Below are 22,926 nucleotides of genomic sequence, written 5' to 3' on the forward strand. Positions count from 1 at the left end.
GCTCAGTGGGCAGGGCCCCACATACAAACACACCCCAGCATTAAAAAAATGATAATAATAATAATAATCTAATTCTGTCTCAGTCAGAGCTGAAAGCACAAAATGTCATTTAATATACATGTATTTCAATCTTGTTGAGGAGTAAAACCATTCAATCTAACACAATTATTAAAAAAAAGAAAGAAAAAGGCATAAAGTTATAGTTTATTGTGATTAAATAAAACGGTCACATTCTATTTAATCACAATAAACTACCGCCCCGGAATCTCGCTAATGGTCGGTGCCTTTGTGGCTCTTCACAGGATCAAGGTTGAAAATTTCGGCTCTTGGTCTCTGACTGGTTGGCCACCCCTGCTCTAGCACATGAAACGCAAAGGGAACAGAAACAATCATCACAGCAGCATGAAGTAATAAGAGTTTGTTTGAGCTCCGTTGAGATCTGCTCCGGAAGAAGAGTTTTAGACTTTTCTACTAAACAAAACCAGTGCCTGAGCAAAGGATATCGAGGCTTCTAAAACAGCGGTTCTCCTTTCAGGAGAGCTCTTAACAGTGGCGTTATCTCAAGAGTTAGGTATAAAAAATATTAGTAGATATTATTTACAGTTCTATCACGCTGCGCTGGTGTTTCAGCTGATCAGACGCGTCACACAAACCGCACAGGACGGACTTTTTGCGCTTTGGCTGGACGAGCGGGAGGGCATCCTTAATAATCGCTTGTTCTCGATTATGCTATTTATGTGATCGTCTAGTGTAATAATCGAAATCGTAATCGAATTTCGATTAATTGCACAGCCCTAATGTATTGTACTACTACAAAAGCACAGGAGGACACGGAAAGCTCTTTGCATCTATATAAAGCTACAAGTCTTCAAATGTGCAAAGAAAGAAGTGTGGACATAGCTCAAGAGAAATTCAAGGATCTTGTTTCATCTCCGCTGTGCACTTTGCCAGGGGCTTGTGGACACACTTCTTTCATAGTTGGCAAAAATAAAGACTTCACTGGAGCATCATTGTACGTGCATTATCAAAGCCCCAACAACCGCCACAGGGATCCTCGACAGGTAGTCCAAACAATTAAGCCACACGCATCCTCCATATTTTAATCCCTGGATGCTATTTTCTCATTACCCCATACTGTGTATCGGGTACATATGCAGAATTGAAACAAATGTGCTATGACACTTCCATCATGGTTTGATAACCGTAATGGGAGGGAATGGGGAGTGGAGATTAAACTGGTACTGCAACTTGTTTCTAGCTCTAGTCTTTGAACTGCTGACGATTGTGTGTGAATCACTGGTCTTTAGCCTTTACAGCACTCTCTTGGTCATCTGATAATCATTGCCTCCTCTCGAGTTGTGCCTGTAGCAATATCAACAGGGCACCCAGCAATGAACAGCATTAGCACTAAAGTTCTGTTTATGTTTAGTTTGATTGAGCCTGAGTCCTGCTCCGCTAAATGGGAAACTTAACCTCACCAAAGCATCCATTATGTAGCACTAAGAGAGGAAAAAAGACAACAGCACAACATAACAAGCAACTTTAAAGCAGTGAAGGATGTTTACAAGTTCATCAAGCGTTTCATCTCGGAAAATCCCCAGAGAGAAAGCCAGAAGAGCAAAGGAAAAAAAGTACAGAGGTAAAAATAAATAAATAAATAAAAATAATTGATTCAAAGGGATGCTTAAATTATCTTTCTTCAAAATGGCCAGTATATTATTAATGGACAGTTTCTGAGTTTTGCATTAATGAAGCTGTGGCAAGCTGTGACATATTATTTTTTAATCAAAGCACAGTTGCCTTGTGTACGAAATGGTATAAATAAAGTTGCCTTGCCTTACCATTTTGACACCTAAGACATCATTGTCAAAACAAAGCATCCCTCTAAGTTTCTCAAGTGAGCTACATCCAAAGCTTGGGAAAGCTTGAGACCACAACACCCAGCAAATGTTGCTTGGTATTCTCCATGTTTAGAAAATTGTATCTGAGGTTTTGAGGTAGCTTGAGAAATGTTTTTTTTTTTGTTGGTTTTTTTGAGTGCATCCTGAAATTCGACTCAACTCAAATTCTTCACAACAAAGTACCAAGTCACAGTTTTTGGCTGCACACATTTCTTGCCCATCTGATCCACAGGCCCAAATTGGCTCCTGTGACTCTCTCATATTTCCAAAGATAAATGGGTAACATCCAAAGAAAGAATCAAAGCACAAGCTCTGAAGTCCATCCCTCTGGATAATGTACCAACTACACGTTACAGTAAGTAAGGAATCAAATATCAATTCCATTGACAATAACTCTAATCAATCCGGATCTTTAACAATTCTCTTGTCGATTGCTGATGAATAAAAATAGTCTACATAACAAATGAAACGAAATGTTTCCTGTAATTTGGGCTATTGTAAAATGTTTTGAAGCTAAAATGTTAATTTCAGAGAATCAGGAAAGCACTAACTTCTCAAAATAAAACACACATTTATTTTAGTGCACTTTGACTTATTCAACTACCATGACACAAAGTGTAGATGCTACGTACATTCAACAAGTAAAGCAGGTTGTTGATGATTTTTTGCTACCTATCCCTCCCTAGCTTGGCTTTCAGAATGATACCCCTATGTATATTTTATACATGGGGATATCTGTCTGGGCACGATGCCCTCATTTGCCGATGCTGCCAAACTCAAACAGATCTGTGCAATTGGATTAGTTTATTTGCGGTCAGGTGTTCACAAGCAGCGTCAGTCTTGGGATGCGGAAGTCACCTAAATAACGATACGGACGGTTTTCTAACCGGCGATAATGACCAAAAACACATCGACTAGATGACTTGTGATTCATAAGCCTGTTCGAATATTAACACAAACCTACTAATAACATCGCTGATTGATTTTGGCCCAAAATTCAAAACCGATCCGACACAACTTTCTAAATTTTGAAAATACAAATTATTATTATTATAATTGTTTTAACATTAGTTTATCGGAACGAGCTAATTTCGGGTGGAAAATAATCCTGATAAGCGGAACTTCAAAAGTTGTCTAAATTATTATTATTTTTTGTTTTACGTTTTTTATGTGCACAAAGCCGCAAATTGCACGAAGAATGTAGCAGTTTCTCAGAAACAAAAAATACAGTAGGGATGCACCGACACCAGTATCGGGCCGATACCACATGCTTGTACTCATACTCGTACTCATTAATGAGGTCCCGATACCAAAAACTGATACCACTTGACGTGCGGCCGGCACTTCTACGGGACACAGCTCTCCGCTGAAGAGAGAAAATAGCGACAAACTGGAGAATTCTTTAGTGGAAATAGAATATTCCACATAGAGCTGACTTTATTACATTCTTATGCCGTTTTATGGCCGGGTCGACTTACTCTGAAAAACTAACCCAGCAACTAAAAAGTACTCTGAAAATCCAAAATAAAGACATGCAGCATGTCCATATTGACCATATTGAATATGAGCTGCAGCAAAACAATCAAAATTAAGCTAAGTTTTCCCTGGAGGAGGATTGAAATCTTCATCCTCAGTGTCACTTCAGCTGACCAGCCCTGCTGACCAGCCTCTCCCGGCAGCATGTTTTTCAAGCACTCATTTGCAAACTCGCTGAGTTTGACTAGCTTTTAGCCCGTGATTGGCTTTGTTTTGTTTACTTCTGAAATTACATATTTGAATTCAAAAACAAAGATTATTATTAGACTTATTAAAGACTTAAAATGCTGGAATATAAAATGTACATAAAATGCTTTATGTATAGGCCTAATTCTTGCAATGATAATGATAATGTATTTATGCTCAAAATGTGGCCAGTGGCCAATGACCGCCAAAAACTCTGACCCAGTATAAAATGTAATTGAATATCCCTGGTTTACAGCAAAGCTCAAACCATTCTTACAGCTTTAGTAATTTGTTTTGAAAGGAACTCATGAGCAGACATTTCCTGAGAGAAAGCTGCCGGTGTTATTTGTTTATAATTTGCTGCCTTTACAAGTAAACAGCGTGTCAATTTAGAAGCTGATTTGCCTGTCTGGCTCAATACAAGATGTTCAATGTATCCAAATGACACCTTCACAATGGCCTATGAACTTTTTTGCAGTGCAATTACAACCTGTCTGATAATACACTACGCGTTTGTGTGGATTGTGGCAATATTGTCAATTACCTCGGCTGGCACGGTCAACATGCTCCAGGTCATCTGCAAATTTAATCACATCTGGGAATTCTTCTTCACACACTTGAGCCAGGAAGTGGAGCAATGTTGTCTTCTGGTCAGCCGATTTCGTGTCCTTGAGCTGTTGAGAGATTGTATTTTTTTTACTAAATCACTTGTTTTGAAGTGTATCCTATTGTCAAGTAAAAAGTTGGACAACTCTATTGATATTATTTAATGAAGCAAATTCATTTATTTTCCCTAAAGTTTAATGACGAATCTGTTCATGGGGTTTACTCCGGATATGAACATTAAGGCCATATTCAATACCTTTTTTTGGTGCACGAAAAAACATTGAAAAAGGAAGCATTGAAAAAAGTTCACAAATAATTGTTTTGAAAATCAATTATTTGGATTTCAGTTGTTTTCAATTGTTGTGAATATTACTTTTTCCTACACTTAAGCAGCCATAGTCCAAACTTATTTCATAACTTTCCCAACACATTCTGAACATCCTATTTCTTTAAAGAGATGAATTTCCTAACATGCTTATTAATTAATTAAGCCAACAACTTGTTCGCTGATTCACAATCAAAAATGCATTAGAATTACATAATATACCATTTCATAATTGTCTGCTTTTACAATGTAAAACACCACACTGAAACTCACAGTTCAACATTATTACTACACCTGTTTTGACATGTTTGTACATTTCTGAAAAAGCGTTTTTCTTCAACCTCAAGATGTGAATCCCTGTTATAAAAGGGAGCGAGGAAACATCAAAATATAGGGGAACTGTCAATGCTATTGTAGTAATAGTTCCTGTATTTGTGCGTGGATGAATTGACAAGATTTTGCATAAAACGTACATTTCTTTTCATTTCTGAGTAGAAGAAATATCCTTATCACTTATTCATGGGCTTTGTAAACGCTGAGTGACTGTACAGCTCCTGATTCTCTCTTGTACTTGCGCCTCGCTGACATATTCAAACTGCGAGGACCACTTTTGTGCTCTGTCCCCATCTCCCCCTCACACAACAATTTTTCAATTTGTCGGATAAATTTCCATCCGCACTCTTTTACAGTCTAATTCCAAGACGTGGTTCAGTTTTCCAGCCAAACACATCTCCCGTGGAGTGCGTCGATGTGTATCTCTCTAGGTGATCTATTGGTAGACAGCAGTGCACTCAGCCCCGCAGAGTTTAATCATGTTTGTATTATCTCTCCTAATCAAACATTCTCATCTCTTTTCATTTCTGTTTTGCCATATTTTCTAAAGCTTCAAGTGTTTTCTCACAAAGGTTCCTTTCTGAATTTAGATGGATGGTAATAATTACAGTTGACAATGTAAACATCATGCCTTCTCCTGTAGGGTTGGGGCGCAATTTTCCTGTGCTGTGGAGTGTGCCTTGGAATTAAGTTGTCAAACTCCGGCGCTGGCAGACGATGATCTCTTCCCCTTAATTTCCCGTCTGTGACTTTGAATCTAACCCTGGTGCCATGACATTAAAGTTTGACAAAGTATTAAGTGGTAGGAATTAGGGCAACACAATATACTGCCACATTATCTGATCAATATTAGGAGATGCATTTTGCAAAAGCCACAATGCATTGCAAAATCAATCATCTCACATTTTACTAGGTCCTGAAATTAATTTTTTTTGTTTGGCCTAAATTTAGACTTAAGTTGGCATAATTTGAATACATTTAATAGAAAATACTGTGTTGAAATAGTTAAGTATTTGATGATATTGTGCAAGGGTAGGAATGCTAACAAAGGAGCATCAATAGAGTAAACCATCTCTTATTAATTACACGTGTACGCATGTAGTGCTATTGATGAGAACATAAGCAGCACGGTCTAACAGGGCACAAAGGTGGCAGTGATTAATGGCTGCAGAGGTTGTTACTGTGGAAACTGCACAGAGAGCCATCAGCTGTAATGTAAGCACTGAGAGCGCCCCGATTCCACAAGTGCACTTCCCTCTCTGTCAACACAGACTAAAATGGACGGACTAAACGCAATGAAACTGTCCACAAAGGATACAGGCGTTACTCTTTCATATCGAGGGAGCTTTTAGTTTGTGTATAAACTTACAAAAACAAGCATCCTATAATATCTCTTCACACAGAGAAAACATCAATTTCTTTCTTTAGTATCATTTAGATGGATGTGGGCTTATAGCAAAACATTCAGTAAATACTGGCGATACTAAAACACTGTATCAATAATCCAAATCGGTTAAACACAAAACTTGAAGTAAATATAAAGGTTGATCTGTTGCCTAATAGAAAAACGTAAAATGTTGCTATATCTGTAGGCATCGCCAATGAGCATAAATCATTGCAAGCGACCACACAAAGTAGTCACACACAAGAAATCGCCATTTCTGAATGAATAAAGGTTTGCATCGGATGTGACCCCGCATTGTAATGCTATATTATATCTTCAAAATGGAAGAAGACTATTGAGAATGGCCACATACACACTGAAAGGTTGAAATAACACATTACATTGCATGTGCTTTGTTCTTCTCACCTTGCACAGTGAACTGAGGTCAAACCCAAAGGACTGGGCATTTCTGGAGCCCGCGTTCATGTAATTGCCCAGCAACAGCACCAGCTCCAGCAAATGGCCAAACGCGGGGCTCTTCTTGACCTCCTCACAGGCCGAACTCACAGCCAGTATGTCCGGACGGAGGTTGGTGACCTGCTCCTCAAACTGCAGCCGGAATAGGATGTGGTTTAGGCGCGGCCGGAGTCTCTTCACGCTGCTCATCTGAGAGATGAGAGAAGATGGAAAAATGAGCAACATTCCATAATAATCAAGCTTTTTTTGCTACTGATACCGGGGTTTGAGTAGCGATACCCGATATAGCGATACCAGGAGACTTTCCTTTCAAGTGGCTTTTTAAGATCAATAAAGTCATATTTTATTGTCATGATGTCACAGATCAATTATCAATTATATCTATTGATAAAGTCATAGATAAACATTATACAAGGATCACTGGACTTTTCTACACTAATTATACATGGGTACATGAATATAAACAACTCACATTAAGTGATCTGATCATTACAAATATGTTAGATCAGTTATTTCTTAAACTAAAATACAAACTCTTGGCTTCAGCAGTTTTGTTAGCATTAGCATGCACCCTCTAGCTTTAGCATGCCATTGGTAGCATGCTAATGGTCTAGTTGTCAATCCAAAATACATTTGCGGAGGTTAAAACTAACTCAGCGATTTAATTCTCCAGGTTCTTAGCTTTAAAATGATATACAGCTCATATTCACATAGATTTAGGTGGTAAAAGTAGCTTTTTTAAGGCGTTGAGAGCCAAAAGCGGTATCGGATCGGTGCATCCCTATCCAGAATGTAAAGCAAGTGAACAGAACCCCCAGATCATGCCATTCAGAGCAGGAGCCTTTTTGAAACAAATGGGGAAAGTAATGTCTACACAGGTTTAAGGCTAACACTGGCTTTGTGCAAGTAAATAGAGTCAAATGAGAGTCAATGGATGGTGCTAAAAATAACTTGGACCTGATACAATCTTCATTAAAAAAAAAAGGAAAACCATGAACTACGAAAATAAACCAACCTCGTCTGTGTGTGGCTGTAGTGACTACAATATTGCCATGACATATTTTAGAGAAATCTTTGATCTACACAGATTTCTATCAAAATTATAAAAAAAAATATGTATATTTAAAATACTGTTGCACTATTGCAGCTCTAATGTTGCGCAGTGTTTTAGGTTACACTCCTGATTACATCTAGAAAGACTAATGAAATACTCTTTGAAGGCAGTCGGAGTTAAATATGATCAACACGTACACAACTGCGCTCCGATTTCAAAGACATTTATCTATCTGGCATGTTAAAGAGCGCTGCCAGGCTAGACGTCATAGATGCTGGCATTGATTTGATTTGGGATCCAGGTCTGGTGAGTTAATTGTGGAGTTAGTGTCCATATAGGGCAGACCGCGGAGGGGTGGAATATACAATGGGCTGCCTTGGATTACCACTCTCACCCAATTAGAGAAAATTGGAAAATATTGCACTGGGCCGTACACTTGGACACAGTCGAATTTATGTGTGTGTTTGTGGGTTGAGTTTGTCCAGGTCTGAATAGTGTCTTTTACACAACAGCTGGCCCTATGGTTTTGATGTCCTCCATCAAGGGTTTAATTATAGCTACTGTAATGTTATCAAATGACTATTTCAGGCACTAACTGAGGGACAGTGTTTTTGCTAGCTTGTTCTGATGATCTGCTGCTGAAAAAGAGACAGAAAACAGGCCACAATGCGAAGAACAAAATTAGAAGAGACAAAAGCAGAGCTACACATGATGTTCAAAGGACAGAGATACCTAGAAGATGGTTTGTTGTTTTGAGAAAAGCCAGGGAGCATATAGGCTCAAAGATAGTGTTCTTGTGCATTTTTTCATTGCAGCGTTGGAGTAATGAAGAGTGAACTTTACAAGCAGGGTTAAATTAAGAACATAACATTGCCTAGACTAGACTGACTAACAATGTGTCAGAGTGAAGACAATGAGAATGATGGTTGTAAGTGTCACTCACAAATAATGGGCCCGATCTTGTGTTTCCTAAACGCACATTATAGCGTAACTTTTTTGTGCTTAGTAGGAGCGCACTTTGAGATCTTGCAGCCTAGACCTAACGCATTGGGTAGGCAGACTCCCATGGCCAATAGCGATGTGGTGGTGGTGGCGGAGTGGGGGGTGAACAGGTGCTTTTGTTTGTATCGCGGCTGTTCACCGGACAGTGTTTAACTAAAGTGCTTAGTTTGTAATGCTATTGGAGAGCAGTGCTCTGTGCTGCTTGTAATAAATAATATATATATATATATATATATATATGTATATATATATATATTAGGGATCCACAGAAAACGATACCAGTATCGGGTATCAGGCCGATACCACATGCTTGTACTCATTCTCATACTCATTAATGAGGTTCCGATACCAGAAACCGATACCACTTGACGTGCGGCCAGCCCTCCTACGGGGTGCACCTCTCAGCTGAGGAGAGAAAACATCAAGAAACTGAGAATTTTTTAGTGGAAATACAATATTCCACATAAAGCTGACTTTATTACAGACTACACTTCCTAAATCAGAGTCTGCAGTGTTTACAAGACACAGGCTAATGTTGCTAAACTAGCTGCTAGCTCGCTGCTAACAGTTTTGGCGATTTTATGCCCAGTGGCTTATTCATCAGTTAAAAAAATTAAAAAGCAGCAGTGACAAGAAAAACATCGTTATCAAAGACTGTTTGTGGAAAAGTGAGCACTCACTCTGTATTAGGACATTTTTGGTACAGTGCTCTCACTATGTAAAGGTCTTTACGTGAAGTACTTTTGCTTTGTCAAACAGCGCAGCGTGTGTCTAGAAAAGTTTAGCTGAAAAAAAAAAGTGTCAGGATATGGACCTGGTCTGTCCCTGTAGCTCAGAAGGTAATAATGTCCTTTCTCTCCTTTTATCACCTGTGTTCTTTCTGTTGTGCTGTTTTATGACATCTTGAATGACGTTATTTCAATTTTATTAAAATAACATAGGTATTGAAAGAAGTACATCGTCAGTAGGGCTGGGTACCGTTAACAGTGTTTGTTGCAGGGCTGTCCTTGCACCAGGCACAAGATCCGGCCCAATATGTTCAATAGAGCTCTGACCGTAATGAGTGAGAATAAGCACAGTACTAAAATAAAGTTATTGGATTCGATAAGTGGTTATAGAAGCCACCAACTTCAACTACATTGAAAAAGTTGGATTTGTGGAACAATCATCATAAATCTAATAAAGGCAGACCCAGCACAATGCACTACAATACCACAGGTGAGGGTTTAGGCTTTTTGTTTAAAATATTTCCATTTTTGTAATATATGGTGCAGGGACACACAAGGTAGAGTTGAAAACTCTGTGAAGGTTGAAGGAAATGGATAAAAGCAAAGATGAAATGTGTTTGCACAATGCTAAATTATAAATTCCCTTTGAACCACAGCCTTTCAGTTATAGGTGAAAGCACACAGTGTCCTCTGGCCCACGCCAAACGCCCTTATCAGGGACAGCCCTTACCGCTCTATGTTTCCCTGATGAACTATACACAAGAGCTGAACAAGCTTTTTTTCTTCTTCTAACATTTCCCCCCTCATCAACCCCTCACCCATTGTGGATTCAATCACGGAAAGATATACACTACGCCAAGGCTTATTAGAAAACAAGAGGCTTTACAGAGTGAAAGGACAGGCTTTTGTATTAAGTCAATGGCCAGGTTGCTAGGCAGACACACAAAACAGATTAAGTTGCAGCCCTCATGAATAATTCCTAATAAACCATCCTTGAAACGTCTTTAAGAAAACGATGCAGACGTAATTAGACAGCAGTGTTGCTCTTTAATGTGAATAAATCTGTGTGGTGGTCCACAGGTGTCCCGTCTTTCCTCACCGGGCTTAAGAAGATAGGATTTAAAAAGCTTAGGATTAGGATATTCATATGAAAGAAAACAGTGTGTGGTGTGTGTGTCTTAGTGAAGTTGTGTGAACATTTTCCTCTGAAGACAGCCTAACCATGTTTTGGAAAGCAAACAGGGACAGCAATGATTAGGAATTTGGGGGATAATGGTGTCCTGGCCTAGAACCAGATGCATCTAGTTAAATAAAAGGCTCTATAGATAAGGTCAAACAAGTATTTTGTAGTGGGAAAAAATTAAAACTCTTAAAAATAGATGATTATATACTGGTTGACCCATTTTCAGTAAAAACTATAAAAGCATTTTACTTTTAAGACATCGATAGAATACATCATTGCAAAGTCTAAAAGGGCAGCTGTGTGCACTCACCACTACTCCGAATTGCTCGGGATCTGACAAACTTGAATATTCATCCTTCAACTTTGCCAGAGCATTGAGGTGCACCTGCTCTGGTAAGTGCTTCACAAGATTCTGAAAAGAAAGACAACAGTTTTAAAAGATACTAAACAACTGAAATATATTATAGATCGAAAACACACACACACACACTAGTACTACTTCTACGCAGGAACCTTCTAAAGATCTGTCCAAACCAAAATGCATCTGTCAGCCCATATTAGACTACTCTCACCTACAGATCACAATGATAGAGAGAAACTATCATCAAGCTGTCTGCACTCCCTGTCAGCCAGTGATTGTGATTGCGGCCCTAAGGCTCATATTTGTAACGCATGGGTACATTTAACCATAAAGTACCTGGATCATAGGCTCAGTGAGTTGCTCCTCGTCCACTTCCACAATCATCCGACGGATTTCTTCGTAAGGCATTCGGAATGATCCCAGGAATATGGCTAAAGACACACAGTTACAGCAACAAGGTAAGAAAACAAATTTGGGTTGGTTATTTTGTTTGACAAAATTACACACCGATGTAAATGTCACTTTCAAAGATAAAACGGTTTTGTAAAGACAAGAACCTCAAGTAGCTATGAACAATAGGGAACTAAATACAATACATACATTTTCAGTATTTCCACCAGCAGAGCTTCGCAGCCAATATTTAAACTACTCTGAGTGCTAGAAATAGCTTTAGCAACATAGTGAACAGCGGTGGCTCACATCTGTGGGGTACTTCTTGAGAAATATACAGCGTGGTAAAAGCCATTGAATTGGTCTAGGTACTTGCCAATATCAACACCTGGTAAAGCCGTCTTATTGGCATAAAGTGCCCAATACCAGAATCAGTATTGTAGCAACAACTTAAAATAACAAGCAAACAGAAGAGAGTGTTTGTACTTTAACTTATTATTGACAATTTTATAAGAACACCATGTACGTTCATTACTAAATTCAAAGCCTAAAAATCTCATGATGAATAATTTGCAATGAATATTAATCAGAAATCACAGTTACAACTCGGGAGCTAAAATATTGCCAATGCTTTTAGCACGTTTTACCTGCTACAGTCAAAACATAAACCGCCTCGCTCTTTCCGCTTCCTCTGCTTTATGCTGCATGATTTATCACCGTTACTGGGCTGATTAGACTCATTTTGTTTTAATGCATGAAACAAAGGTCACAGCTCCACTTGATATAAGCCAATGAGGTGCTAACATCCGGGAGTGCTTGAGAGATCCTCATTAATGCCGGTGCTTTTTTAAATGGGCATATCTGGAGCACACTTGTGTGAATGTGTGCATGTGCGTCAAAGATTGAGACAGGCGAATCAGAGGTGAATCAGTGGGATAATGTACATAATCATGTTTTCATGCTACTTCACTTAATAGATGTTGGAGATTGTTAATTAGCGCTGTAATGTAATATAAGTAGCAGTGGTGCAAAGGGGGCTGGTCGGTAATATGGACTTCTTGCCATGGCAACGAGGTCAGCACACCGAGCTGTCTTATTGCGACTTCTCATAAACACGACTGAAGCACAAACACAATTATGTCTTTTATTATTTGCAGCCTGATATTGATGTTTGAATCAATCATAGGCTGATAAATCAGAGTCATGTTCTTGGTAACGTGGGTCTGTGCTTCACGGATCTCCAGTGGGCATGGCCGACTCAGTCACCCGTGGCTCTGCTACTCCGAAGCAGGACGTCACAGTGCGATCTTCTTATTTCATTCAGTCAGAGCTAATGTAGCCCCTAATTGCTGTAGATGGCACTCCTTATGTTTCCCTCGCCTGATAAGCCATTCATGCCTGTTTAAAAGCAGGACTTTGTAAAGAATAGGAAAAACCTTTATAAACGGAATAGAAAACATCTGTGGTTTAGCGCCTCGCCGCTCAAGGCGGCGCAGAGCAACACTCTGAGCCAATGACCCGCTTTGAGACACTGATGCGCAACGTACAGAATGAAGCAGTTTTCGAAACAGTCACGTGACCACCTGTTATCCGACACAGGCTCAGACGCAGTGTTTCGAGGCAATCTGCTTCAGGAAGAGCGACACAGGCTCCGGAGTGCCGTGTTTTCTGGCCATAACTACTATTTTTGTACTTTGTTTCTTGAGCGCTTGCTTCCATCTTCACACTTTCTCTCTCTCTGTCTCTCCTTCCAGTCCAGCTCCTCGCTCCCACACCTGTACCTGGACATGTCTCACAAGTGCTCGCATCAGTCAGTTGACAGTGCAGGCCGTAGCAGCCTCTGCCTCCCATGCTGCCTTAACTTTTTGGTTCTGTTTAGGCTTGGTGAGAGCGGCAGTCCAGTTCTCACTTTTAGATTCTTTTTCACTTTTGTCTTAGTTCAGTGTCGGCAGGGTTGGCCCGCTGCCACTGTTCTTTTTTGTTCCTTCAAAACAATAAAAATTTAACCTAACAAAAAAACAGAAGAAAGAAGTAGTAATTTATCAATAAATCAAACGTTTGAACATTTCCCCTTTGTCCATGTCCTTTCTAAATATGTTGCGTCCTTCTTAATCATAACAGACTTGCTTATGTGACTAAAAGACCCACTATTGACTATATGAAAGGTAGGATGTTATACAGCGAGTAAGTAGTTGCTATAGCCATTAAAAAGCATCCATTTTAAACATCTAAACTTGCTGGACCATGTTGCACTGGGCATAGTTCTTCCATTTGTGAATCGCATTCACTGTATTCAACAAAATATGCCAAAATAATGAGGAAGCCGGATAGGAAGTAAACAGTGGCAGTCGAATTCATTTCAAACGGCTCAGTGTTGTCCATTCACACAACAGCAGCCCTCAAGTTTGCAGAGAATGTTCAAGTCTGCACAGCTGCTGCACACACTGCCAACAGATCTGTGCAAAAAAAACACTCAGATGCTGCTGTTATGGTAGAAAAGTGCGAATGCTAGGTTGAACACCAGAGGCTATATTTTACAGCAAGACGTTAAAGTTGAGGCAAATTATAGCCATTTGGAAGTGGACAGAACATAAGGGTGTACTTACAAAGATTCTGGGCAATCTTTGGATCCAGCACCTTGAGTTCCTTGATTCTTTTCTTGATGGATTTCTTGTCCTCCAAGTTGTCATCTTCTGGTTTAACTGATGGGGAAAAAAAGCATGTCATAAACAACACAGTATTTCTTATTTCTTTATTCTACATCAGAGCAGCTCAACAAGAAAACAACTGCATATGTGATCTTGATGAGGTTCACGCCTTGTTGTACTTCATGTAAATTAGAAAATTGCCATGAATTAAAGACACTAAAACCTCCAACAACAGCTGCAGACCATGACCGGGGCGACACAAACACAGAAAAAGGGATTACAGCTTGGTTCACTAACACAACTGCAGCATGGTTCAGTCAATAGCGCAGCTGTTGCACGGACACGATGTTTCACACAGAGAAATCAGGCTTGCAGGTGAAGGTGAATTGGCACTGGGCTACTTAGAGATTTAGGGGCTTTCTGCGGTGTAAAAAAAGAAACAAAAAAACACAACAAAATTTGGATAAACACTCAACTTAAGAAGCACCCACAAACCTCTTGAGCCACACTTACAAAGATCAGTACATGGCTGGATTTAATTATAAAACACACTATATTAAGAGAGCAAAATGTGCATCCCGGGAGGACGCAGGGTAATTGGCTGGCGCTGTAATTATGCCGTGTCTGTGTGGTAAGAGTAGAAGTAGGGGAACAGTGAGAAACGAGGAGGTGGCGAGAGATGAGAGAGGAGAGATAATACATAGGTAATATATTTCTGTGGTCAACTTGGGCTTCTCAGAGATATCTTGAATCTAATTAAAAAGGTGGCTGAGACACGCCGGGCGCCCCTGCAGAAACGGGGCAGTTAGAGAGGATCACAACACACCACGATCAAATGCACAAAACACATTCACATTCTCCCCGACTTACGTGGCTCCTCGGGTGGTGCACTCTCCTCGCACTCTTTTCAGTTTGTTAGAGGGGAAAACAAAGGAGGGGGGAATAAGAACCACAGATAAGAAATGAAACTTTTCTTTTTTATTATACTGGCAGAAGTACATTCACCTTTGGTTAATCTAAAAGTTTCTGAGGGTTCTCTTGTGTTTGTCCTATACTGCTGTAGTAATGGACTACACCAATTTGGAAGATAGATGTGAATCATTATTATTATCTTTGTTTTACACTGCAAAGCCACTTTTAACAATTTGTTTTTGCTTTTTAAAGAAAAGCATGTTTAGAGTCCAATACATTTATAAAAGTTATTGTATATCTCAAATACTTTGGGGGAAAGTTTGAATAATAACTGTTCTATATTATTTGCATCTAATGATCTTTATTTATTTTGGGCCTAACAAGGACATACCATGCATAATTGTGATCTGCTTTTGATAACAGGGCTGCTCGATTATTCAAAAATTAATAATCACAATTACTTTAGTCATAACTGAAATTGCGATTATTCAAACGAGCATTTGTTGCCTTTAGGCAAGTATGCCTCGATTGAGGAGAGGTCTCTGTTTCACACATGCCCCCTGCTGGCCAGCCCTCACACCTGGCTTGGGTTTAGTTTGTCAAATGTATTGCAACTGTTCAAATTATTACGTTTTGTATGTTTGTCTTTGTCTTTTTGCATAATAATAACAAAAAATTAAAAAAATAAATCTCTTTTTTTTTTATTATGCAATTTTTGTAATCGTTCACAGTAATAATCGAAATCGTAATCAAATTTCGATTAATTGCACAGCCCTTTTTGATAACCTCATATACATACAAACAATGTTATTTGTATAGCGCTTTTCACATGACACAAGTTACACAAAGCGCTTCACACAAGGGAAGAGGACTCTCATCCATGTAAATAAATGGGAGGACACTTTATCACCAAGGACTGTGTCGGTCTTGATGTTGCCATTTGGTTGGAGGCCTCCACAGGCCTCCCACTAATCTCCCGATTTTGCAACAAGTTGCGATGGAAACAACAAGCTGTTCTACACACGTACACACAGATCGAACCGCGTCACAGCTAAAAAGCTTTAACACAAGTAGAGGAGTGTCATTTCCACTGAGTTATTTTCAGCTGATAATTTAGCAATACAGGGAGAAAATGAGGCAGTGCGACTGCTTTCGTAAGAGAGAGAAATATGTACAAGTGGTACCACATCTGTAGCCGGGGGTGCGGTGTGAAGTGTCACCGTTCACCCTCGTGTGCATTTTACAAGGTTTGCAAAGTTGTTTTTAGTGTGGAGCTGTAACTAGTATGCCACCAACATGTAATACGACCTTGAGAGACAAAGGGAAGCTCAAAATAGCAGACTTGATGAACTGCATGATGTGTCCCCAAGCTTGAGCGTTGATCAAATAACTAAATGCCACTGTAAACCATAATAATGAACTTAACCTTCCCTAGCAGTCACTCTCCAATCTGATACTATTGGTTATCCAAATGTAAAACAACATAAAACTTACAAGCATGAGAACGCCTCTGGCTCACTGCATTAAGATGTTGTATTGATCCTCTCATCATAACGTATAGCCGTGTAGAATCTCATTTATTACGCCGACGCTAGTACACACACTGCAGCGACAGAGTATCAAGCACCTCATTTCAGTGCATATAAACACACTTGGCTTGGTCACATAATCCATGATTCATTCTCACATAATACCAGGGAGCTCTGCATCGATCTCAATCCTACAGGAGTTTGCAATGAGATGGGAAAAGCACACATGCATTTACATCCCCTCGAAAAGACCTGCCATTGCTGTTATCAGTTAAATCCGCTTATTACATCACCACCTGCCAGCATCGCAAATATATCCTCATTTTCCTTCAAACACCTACACTTTAGAGGAAACAGAGTTCATTATACGTCACCCAATTAAAATGTCCTGGAAAGGGTCAAAGGGGGCTGGTTAATCAATCAGAGGGAGCAGCTACAGTTGTGGTAATCTGGTTTTGCAATCACTAAATAAGAGTGGAGATACGGGTACACTTTACAGTACAGCAGGAAGTCAATACACAACACATCATGGCATAAGAAAGAAAAAGGGCAACATGCTTATAAAAGAGCAGCGAAACAACTCGTCAGCTGTGTGAATGATAACGCAAGTATTAACATTTAAAGTCTATTAGTTTATTACAAAAATGACAGTGTGTGGACACTTTCTTTTGAAAAAATGACATGCCATGCCATCAACTATGGTAGATTAATATTTTCCAACCCAAATAAAAACAACATAGACCAGATTACAGTGATGAGTCTGAAGTCAGGACAGTGCTCGATTATTAAAAAAATAATAAAGATTATGATTTCAAGTATGCCCCAATTGAGGAGAGGTCTCTGTTTCACACCTGCCCCCTTCTGGCCAGCAACAGTGCTGTGTGACATCATCACACAGCACTGTTTGTTTTTATGTCAGGCAAAATCATGAGCAATGACACGTGAAATGCGAAGGGAAAATAATCCCAGCGGAATGAAATAATGCAAGTTTGCTTTACATCTAAAACTTGGGAATAAAACGGTCCTTCTATATAGGTACTCGAATTTGCAGATGTGTGGGCATATTAATAGAGAAGCATGCATTTCTGACACATTTCTGAATCATAAATGACCGTGAGGAAAGCTGGGATCAGTTTGTTATACGTGAGCCAATTTAAATGCACCAAGAGGGGTCAAAGGTGGTTGCTTAATCAATAAGAGGGAGCGGCTACGGTTGTACTTATCAGATTGTGTGATCCCTAAAGGAAGTGGTGGAGATAAGAAGCGCGAGTACAGTGCAGCAGGGAGCCAACATCACAACGTCTAGGAAAGAAATGATCCAGAAGGCACAAAGGCAGCAGTCGCGTGTGCCTACTATGTGTTGCAAGTTGCAACTATGACACTGTATTTTGTGTGACTGACAAAGGAGGAGAAACACATATCGCACTTTTCTCTTTGCATGTGATATTGGAAGCAATATAAATATTTGTAGAAGAAAAACCCGCTGTTGGAATGGCAGCTCTTGCTTGAGAAGTGTCCGTTTCCTGTGATAAGAACAGACAGCAATATAGAATGTTTATAGTTGACTAAAGAACTGCACAACTGTTTGCTATACTGAAACCTGCCAACCCTGTAGTTTAGACTAGTGGTGGGTGGGCCCTAATGGGAGTGGGAAGGGGGTGGGGGGTGGGGGCATATTTGTTATTTGGATAAATTAAATGGTTTTCTCTTTTTCAATGGTTCATTATTGGGGACATAATTTCTAGTTTTGATGCATTTGTCGCCACCGCTGTTATTGCCTGGGGTGCTCGGCCTGTCTCATAAACATGTGATGATTCCTGAATTAGTTAGGCCGATCCTCTTTCAGTCTGCCCTTCTGTCTCAATGTTTCAGAACTCGACATCAGGCTAACATGTGGATTCAAAACTGAAGCTGAATTTCAAAACGTACAATTGTAGTGTATTTTTTTTTTTTTAGTGGAAAACTCACAATTATGATGAGATTCATGCATGTAAACACACCCTACCGGTTGTCGCATGAGTACATTTCCATCCATTCTGCATCTGTCTTTGTCTCTGTGTGCCACTAAATTACATACATTACATACAATTATTTCAGATTTTTATTTTTATGTTAATAGGGTTTTTGCTCTCAGTCTGACCAGTCAGGCCAGTGTTCAGTGTCATTTGTATTTGACGAGGGAGAAAAAGATTTTGAAAGTAAACGATCAAGCTCCCTTCTCCCCTCCAGATTGGACCTGCTTCAGGAAAGCGTCTCATTGGTCAAAGTGATGGCACAGGGGATTCTGATTAGTTGCCAAAATCAGCAAAGGGAGGGACTTTAGGAAAAAAAAAAAAAGTAAGATTACTTATGTCAAATTGTAGGCACTTATACATAATCTATTGCATTTGTAAAACATTTACACTTACAGACCATCACTTTAATCACCCAATTCACTTCCATTCATTTGGCACTTAACTGAAAGTACTGCAGGGGCTTTAAAAGGCAGACAGCCAGAATGCGAGAAACCCGGCTTTAAATATGTAACTTTCAAAAGAGCCAGTGAAGAAGACCACAGAAACCATCAAACGGGCAGCTAAATGAAAGCGGGTGCTCATCACAGGACGGGACAGCGGTGCAGAGGAGACAGATGCTGCAAAACAAACAGTCTCAGTTGAAAGGGCTGCTCTGCCTTAGCACACTCAGTTCAGCCTGTCGGACATCTAAGAACTATGAAGTTAAGACTTCCTAATACAGGCCTGTGATGTGTTAGAAAGAGTACGTTTTTTGGGGGGAAAGTAAAGATGCATGGTGTCTCAATTACTGTAGTTTGTTATCAAGTCTTCACATAAAAGCAAGAGATAAAAAAATATTTTGCGGTCATATGTTTTGAGAGGCTTTTTAAGGTAAACACCTTTTTTGCTAAATAACTACAGCAAAAATCAATCAACAAGTTTTTGGGCAAATCACAGCTATGCCGGTATATATTGCTGGCAACCAGGACTGTACCAATCTTGAGGTTAGAAACACAAGGTACATTTGTTTGCTCATTCCCTTTGAAAGCACCGCAGCAATCTACTGATGACAAAAAGTCATAGAATTGCTTACGAGGCTTTAAGATCCAATTCAAAATTGTCGGATAAAATCTGCCAATCTGTATCTAGTTCTGAAAGGGAAGTGTTTGATTTTATATTGAAGGGTTTGGACCCACAAAATCCAAAATATGTCAAGTACATCGCTTAGGCATGCTCTCCCTGATAGAAGCACTTCTTGGCAATATCAGTGAATCGAACCGTCAAAGCACTAAAGGGAATAGCGGATGAAATAAAACTGCTCGCAAAAGAGCATGACTGATGGTGTACATGACGGCCAGGCTACGGAGACAAGCATGTAACGCCTCAAATCCACTCCCACTTCAGCGGATACTCCTCCTGAGCAGCACTCCATCTGAATGCGAAGTGTAATCAAAGGAAACATCTTACTGGAATGACCCTCTCTTTGCCAACATGAAATGGAAAGACAACTATTATGTAACTACAGAAAGCAAGTCATCAATTGAAGTGGGATACTACTGATGATAAAATCAAAACAAAACCAGGTAAAAACCAGCAATCAAGAAGAGCGACACCAGAACTACAGGGACTAATGAAGTTTGACCAAGAACTTAACATAGACTTAATCGGGCATGTGAACTCCATACTACAAACTGATTTAAGCTAGTCTGCTTACAGTAATGAATTTCAGTTGTTGTTGATGTGTTTAACTGGTGTATGAATGGATGACTGCTGTAAGTAGCTTGTAAAGCACAATACATAGTATAGTTACTGTACAAAAATATGTTTTATTTCTACTGAAATAAATTAAATCAATGGAAGCACAATTCATACAGGCCTCCAGTCAGATCCAATGAGAACAATCCAAAGAACTATACCATTACCAACCAAGCAATCAGATCAAGTGGCATATTGACAGACTACAGGACACAGACTACTTGACATGCAGCACAGAACTTACTCCATCTTACTTCCGGGTTACATATCACACTGCCATTTTCTTTTTCATCTTGTGGACAAGAGGGTTCATTATTTATGCCATGCTAGAGTGATATGATCATCTCCCCATGAGAAGTCACGAATGCACACAGCACGGGGGAAGCGATAGGAAGGGTAAGGCTCCAAAGGATAATTAAATCACAGTGTTTGGGTCCGATAGGGAATCAAAGCTGTCATGCAGGTAAGGTTTAAATGACTGCCATTAGATGCGTTTCTGTAGCAGGGATAATGCGGCTTCTCGCAAAAACACCCAGCCGACACATATTTAATACACAAACACCACTGCCTCGAGCTAAATCCACTATGAGACATCTGATGCACGGGGAAGGAGGCTGTCTCGAGCAAGTGAACAAATCCACCAGTGTCGGCACATCTGTCAACGCTAGAGTCAACAGAGGAGACGAACAGTCAAGCCAGCCCAGTGCCTTTGACTATTGACTCAATGGATTGCAGTTGTGATCCCGGCTACATAAATGAAAAAGCTTCACTCAGTCTGACAGAAAGAGTGTGTCCTGTAACTACCTGGAACTAACACAGTTGACCACTCCTTCTCCCTCATCTCTGGTTGTCATATTGATGTCGTCATGGTTGACAAAGCACAGAAAGAAGGAAAACGAAGAAAATACATACTCCTTGGACACTAAGCCTGACCTACGCTTTAGTCTGCAATTAGACAATCTTGGTTGTTGGGACACAAACTGTGTTCCAAAAAGCTACACAGGACTAGGCAAATTCTAAAACTGCAATCAAGTAATGGTAGCAGTGGATGAATCAATCTCCCCCAAGGACAAAATGGCCCTCTGCAAGTGCAAGGATTTGAACCACCCACCTTCTGATTTTTCAGACTACCCATTTGAGTCATTGTCACAGAGCACAAAAAAAAAAAAAAAAAGGACAATAAGAAACTTGCATCAGTGGTTTTTGCTTTAAACAATGCTGTAACATTTGTTTCTTTTTGTATTTTCTTGTGACACTAAGACAAATCAAAACAACCTAGAACTGGTTATGCCTCAACCCCACCCTTTCTTCTCGGATTGCTATCTCCACAGCATCGCTGCAGTTTGCACTTGCGGAGCCCTGAGAGCCAGAGCTGTATGTTTGCACACAGTTTGGAGCGCTCATCCGGAACTACGGGTGACTGAGTAGCATCCACTGTGCGACAGAGAGAGAGAGATCAGAGTAATGAAGTGTGTAGCAGTGCAGGGAGTGAGCTAATCAAAGTGTACCATGCAGGGCCACCTCTTCTTGTGATTCAGACTAGATGACCCAGGGCAATAATTAGTGTGAGGCTTTCATTCTGATAGCAGCAAATTAACAGACTTCATTAGGCTTTTTTCCTCCCCTCTTTTGCAGCAAGATTGTTTCTAAGTCTTTAAGCGGTAAAATGGCACATCAGCGCATGCGGGGGTCTGGCACCTAGCTGTCAATCATAACAGAAAACACTCTCTTTGTTGCAAGAAACCAGGCAAGTTTACTGGTTACAAGCTATACAGTACAGGTAAGTGATAAGCAAGCTTTATATGATTCTCATAATATCTCATAATATCGTTAAAACTACAGGAAATGTTAATTGTTATATTATGAAAAAGAGAAGGAGTTTTAACTGTTTTTCACTTTCCTAATGGATTCCAATTTTTTGATTCGGCACAGGGATGTGTTCACAACTTCCAAGGTGCAAAGCAGATATCACAAACAACTCACCAGCGCTACTTCTGGGTTCACAATTGAAAAAAATATAATGCCTAGCGGTATGTTTTAGTCACAAATGCTTGCTTAGTTTAGAATGGTTTTACAAATAATTTGTCTGTGCCCGCGTATGTTTAATACGCTGGGACACAGCTATGCAAGCTTACAAGCTTAATTCTGATATCCTGATAATGACATGTACATCTGTTATTCGGGGATGCAGCACTAGGATTATTCTTCCACGTTTTGCTGAAAGGAGTTAACAGTTCATTGGCATCCAGTGGGGGCTTGTACTTAGCCACCATCAATCACAACACGGGAATCTAACCTTAAATTATCTAAAGGTTCATATTAAACAGAATTTTAAATGTGAAATAAATATATACAGCAGATGGATCAAAAGCCTTATAATTGATTTAAATCATTGCTGGCTGGCCTGAAGGGATGATGCACATTGGATCTATTCTCAATGGACTAGTGCCCTCTAAAGGCCTCTTCACCAACAGCCCCTTCGTGCACAGTATTTTCTCCACCACTCTGTCATAGCAGGTATGAGGTGAGGCGTTATTATCTCCATTTCATTTTCCTATGTGACAGCCCCAGTCCGATTGGAACAGTAGTTAAGCCCACCCTAACATTTCCCAAGTCATTCAC

At 39.8% G+C, this 22,926-nt stretch overlaps 1 protein-coding gene across 1 annotated transcript in view; it reads right to left on the reverse strand.

Annotated features, from left to right (window-relative positions):
- Positions 1 to 22,926, reverse strand: part of LOC306962511 (protein diaphanous homolog 3-like) — a 168,888-nt gene that overhangs the window by 94,419 nt on the left and 51,543 nt on the right. Inside the window, exons 19-23 of the mRNA XM_079555660.1 lie at positions 14,073 to 14,168; positions 11,413 to 11,507; positions 11,026 to 11,127; positions 6,698 to 6,937; positions 4,168 to 4,297 (exon numbers count right to left, since the gene is read on the reverse strand). Coding sequence (XP_079411786.1) covers positions 4,168 to 4,297; positions 6,698 to 6,937; positions 11,026 to 11,127; positions 11,413 to 11,507; positions 14,073 to 14,168 — 663 coding nt within the window. The remainder of the gene's footprint in view (positions 1 to 4,167; positions 4,298 to 6,697; positions 6,938 to 11,025; positions 11,128 to 11,412; positions 11,508 to 14,072; positions 14,169 to 22,926) is intronic.

This window comes from Gobius niger (assembly GCF_951799975.1).
Source record: "Gobius niger genome assembly, chromosome: 4".
NCBI classification, from domain to species: domain Eukaryota; kingdom Metazoa; phylum Chordata; class Actinopteri; order Gobiiformes; family Gobiidae; genus Gobius; species Gobius niger.